At 36.6% G+C, this 4,691-nt stretch overlaps 1 protein-coding gene across 1 annotated transcript; it reads left to right on the forward strand.

Moving 5' to 3' along the window:
* The first annotated feature begins 1,469 nt into the window (after positions 1-1,469).
* LOC114260538 (transcription factor HEC1) lies at positions 1,470-2,528 on the forward strand. The gene has a single exon (XM_028200683.2). The coding sequence runs from the start codon at positions 1,701-1,703 to the stop codon at positions 2,355-2,357; it is 657 nt and encodes a 218-aa protein (XP_028056484.1). The 5' UTR covers positions 1,470-1,700; the 3' UTR covers positions 2,358-2,528.
* The last annotated feature ends 2,163 nt before the right edge of the window (positions 2,529-4,691 follow it).

The following is a 4,691-nucleotide window of genomic DNA, read 5'->3' on the forward strand; positions in this document are numbered from 1 at the left end:
TCTTTTGGGCGGTTCGAATTTGTCCAGTTCCACCGAGAAGGCTGTCTTCGGTTTTACTGGGGAGTTTACCTCGGCTTCTGCATTCTGCTGCCTCCTCTTGAGGTAGTCCCTTAAGTCTTCTTTGCTCCTTCCTGGAGCTCGGCTGTCTTTGGATTTTAGTCTTTTTGGTACACTGCTTTCGGCCTCGTGGTGGGGTCGTTTGGATCTTTCTTCATGGGTTGTGTCAAAATGGAGTACTTGCCCCTGAACATGTCGATGTTCTTTGGGGTCTGGATTCTTCATGTGGTGTGTCCTTCGGGACTCTTCTTCCCTCGGCTTTTCCCGTCTGATTTCCCTGGAAGGCCGGTGAGAATGCCTTCCGCTTCTGGTATGCTGAGGGACCTCGGGGATTGTTTTTCTTCCATCCTTCTGAGTGTTGTTCGCCTGCATCGGCGTATCTTGCAGCGGGTATGGTGGCTGCATAACATTATTCTGCATCATGAAGTTGACGACTGACTGGAGGTCCGCCAACTTGTTTGCTAGTTCTTTCACTTCCTCATCCCTCCGTAGGCACCTGTCCCTCCATACCTGGAGGTTATCTTCATTGTAGTACTTTCCTTGGTTTGCTCTTTTTGACGTGTCGCCTTCTGGGATGACGTCGTTCTCTCTGTGACCCTGGTCACGGGCTTCTGCATTGTGGTTATCTCCTTCGATGTCAAGGTCAATTGGTCTGCCACTCCCAGTGGGAGCGTCATCCCCAATATTTTCCTGCTGTCCGTTACTGGCCATCTATTCTTCCTTCGTTCCCACAGACGGCGCCAAATTGTGTGGGTGAAAATCTGACCACACTGCCCGTTTAGTGATCAGCTGGAGAGCACAAGCAGAATAGATGGCTTAAGCAACCTGAAACAGAAAGAAAAAGCTCCGGCGGTGGTTCTTCCACCCGGGGGCACTCCGACGATCAAGTCAGTATATCTCTCAAAGATAATTAAGTACTAAACTGAATACTCAAAGTATAAATTACATACCTTAGACCCACGGGGGTGCCTCTTTTTTATAATATACTCAATCCAAGTCCCACTAGAAGTATGACTTCTATGAACTCCAATTTACTGTTTACTCTGGACTCTTCAAGAGATAAAGATACTCCCTAAGAGCTTTATCCTTATCTTGGTTAAGTCCCCTCTTTGCCTTAGGACTCTTGCCCCTTATCTCGGATTCCGATATCTTCGGAGATGACCTCGGCTTCTCCGAGATTACCTCGGCTTAACTACCAGGGCACGTGGCACCTCGGCTGACACGTCGGCGTCACCATGCCACGTGTTGGTATTCAGAAAATACATCCCCACAGTTGGTATTGAGATGCTTTTTGTTTTGGCCATTTCTTTTATCGATGTGTTATAATGTATTACATTTGATATCATCAATAAATAAATAAAAAAAATACTGATAAAAAAAGGGGGAAGAATAAATATATAATAAAATATTTATTTATTTATTTTGGTTGAAAAGAAAATGTACAAAGAATTTAGCACAGTACACAAAATTATATAATATTGGTCACAACTTGTTATATATAGTCTTCCACTGACATATTCCTATACAGGTTTGTCTGTGATAAAACCCTAACTCTTCAATCCCTCTTCTCTTTGGCTTCCCCATCCTTCCTCTGTTCCCCATTTCTTCAACTCTCTCTCTGTCTCTCAAAAGAGTGAGAATTCATGGATGTTGAACTGATGATGATGCAGCTGGAAACTCTCCCTGAACTCTATGGTCCTTACAGCAGCAACACTTCTCAATCGCCTGAACTCGAATTATCCGGCGGAAGCCCCACCGCCACCAGCAGTGAAACCACCACCACAAAACCACCCCTCTTCCAAAACCCATCTCTAAACTCTCCATTCTTAACCAACCCAGTTGAAGAGTCAAGTCCTCCAAGATTCAGAATCACTCAAAGAAACTCAAACTCCATGGAAGCGATGAGAGAGATGATATTTCGGATGGCAGTGATGCAGCCAATTCAGATAGACCCGGAAGCAGTGAAGCCGCCGAAGAGGAGGAACGTGAAGATATCAAAGGATCCGCAGAGCGTGGCGGCGAGGCACCGGAGGGAGAGGATAAGCGAGAGGATGAGGATACTGCAGAGATTGGTTCCGGGAGGGGCTAAAATGGACACGGCTTCGATGTTGGATGAAGCTATTCATTATGTGAAGTTCTTGAAGAAGCAAGTGCAGTGTTTGGAACAAGCTGGCGGGGTTAATAATAACTGTAACAATTACAATAACAGTGTGAGTGTTGGGTTCCAGACAAGGCCAATGCTGCCAAATGTGAATTATTTGAAACCTTGCCTCCTCTCTCCTTCTTCTCATATGTTTTAAGCTCAGAGAGAGAGAGAGAGAGAGAGAGAGAGAGAGAGGAGGGGGACCGGGGGAGGTAATGTTTTTTTGTAAATGGGCTATGCAGTCTTGATGATTATGCAGCTTTGTAAAGGAAGGGTTTTTTTTTATCTGTTACATTTTGATGTCCAATTGATTTGTTTTAGTCCCCTCTCTCTAGCAAAATTTTGTTTTTTTCCCCTTATAGCTGAAACATTGAAACATACACCTAGAATTGTGTTGAAACAGTAATTTTTTGACACTTGGTAAGAACATCATATAATGGTTATTTTATTTTATTTTTGTCAAAAGATAAGATATGAAAATAAAGAAAAGTTTCAAATTTATTATTAGTAAATATGAGAAATGGGAAAGGAGAAGAGGAGACATTGAAAATAAAATAGGTATGATTAAATCATTTATTTTATTTCTTTGTTATTGTAAAATATTATTCCTGGCATTATTGTTTAGCATTATTATTTCTAGCATGATTAAATCATTTATTTTATTTCTTTCTTATTGTAAATGTTTCAAACTTAGGAGGCAAGCTCTATATCAACTCTAAAATTTTGTCAAAATTTTGATGCATCAATTGATGTTTTCTCAGTTACTAAATTGTAAATCGAGTTTCTTCAAATCAGGTAGAAAGAGTTGATATATTTCTATTAGCCTCATATTACCTCTGTATATTTCTATTAGCAATACTAAAAACTCACAGAAAAAAATCAATGGCTTACATTTATTGTAAGGGTGATCCATATTTCACTGACTTTATGTTTACATCACATGCACAATTTCGGAGTAAGATTTGAAATAAATTTTCATGATTCATTAGCATTTTTATATTTCTATCTTTTATAATGTGGATTAATTATTTACTATTTTTTAAATTTGTTTTGAAAAACTTCTGGTCTTGCTTTTTAATCCATTGTTTGCTTCCAGCTTATTCAACCTTTTAATACAAGTTCATGTGAAAATTTATATGAGATGTGATTTTATAGGATAATTATTCTATAAGCCCAAAATTCGAACACAAAATTAAACTCAACTAATTTATTTGTAATGAGACCTGCACATTTGGTAAGATCCACTTCAAATAACAGGAATGAGTCCGATTTTATGTTTAGATTCTCTACACTAAATTTTTTTGCTCTACAATAATAATGTATTTACGTGGTGCTACCATCTAGCATTTTCTATCTTCTTATTATTCCTTCCTTTCACGTTTCTCCTGTTTCAAAGAATCACTACGTGGGATGGATAGCAATTTCAATTTGGAATAAAGTTGAATACAATTAGGCAAAAAAATGTTTTAATAACTGTTAAGCACTCAACATTCTCGCGTATGTTAGAGAGTTTAAGTTGATTGTTCAAATTCGCTAATTACACAGAGGGGGAGATTTCTCTCCGATCCTTTAAAAGAACTAAATCGTCCGATCAAGTCTATAGAGTCACTCCAGATTCTAATTTGAAAATTTGATTAGTTGATATTTAGGTGTTTGTGTGAGAATCATCTATAAAAAAATATAGTAATCTAATAATTGCAATAATATGATTTTATCATTTTTTTATCTAAAAAAATAGATTGTTTATTTTCAAAATTGCTTGTTTATTTTTTTAAATACAATATGATAAAATCATGTAATCACGATTATTTAATCAATTAATTATTTATTAATAATCTATACACACAAATATTGTAAATAAATGTTAATGACAAATATATATATATAGTACGGAGAATGAGAATTGAACCTTAGATTATATCTTTATTACTAGAGCGGCAACAACATATGTATTTTTAAATCAAAATTTATATTTTACAAATTTAAAAACATGAGTAAACACAGGCCCACTAGTACATATATATATATATAGAGAGATGCATGCATATAGACTTGTTAGTAAAAATATTATTTTTTTGGCCTTCTTTTACTGATGTGTTCTGTATATAGTCTTTATATTCTATTTTGTATTAATAATTTTTATTATTCTCTATTGAAAGCAGTACTCACATAACAATGGAACAATAGTTCGTTCTTCTGCCAAATATAAACTAGTAAGGTAAGGTCATGTTTGATTCACAAGATTAATAGTGAAGTATTAATAATCCTATTAAATTAGTGTGGTATTCACTAGTCAATTGGATTAATATCCATTGGATTAATAATCCCACCACTACCCCATTACTAATAATCCTACAAATTTGTTGGATTAATTATCCATTGGATTAATAATCCTAAACCAAAGTATTAAAACAAACATAGGATAATTGGACCCACGGATTAATAATCCTAATCCCATACTCTAATCCACCCAACCAAACATGCCCTAAGG

Source organism: Camellia sinensis, chromosome 1, assembly GCF_055761805.1.
Source record: "Camellia sinensis isolate YWXY chromosome 1, ASM5576180v1, whole genome shotgun sequence".
NCBI lineage: Eukaryota > Viridiplantae > Streptophyta > Magnoliopsida > Ericales > Theaceae > Camellia > Camellia sinensis.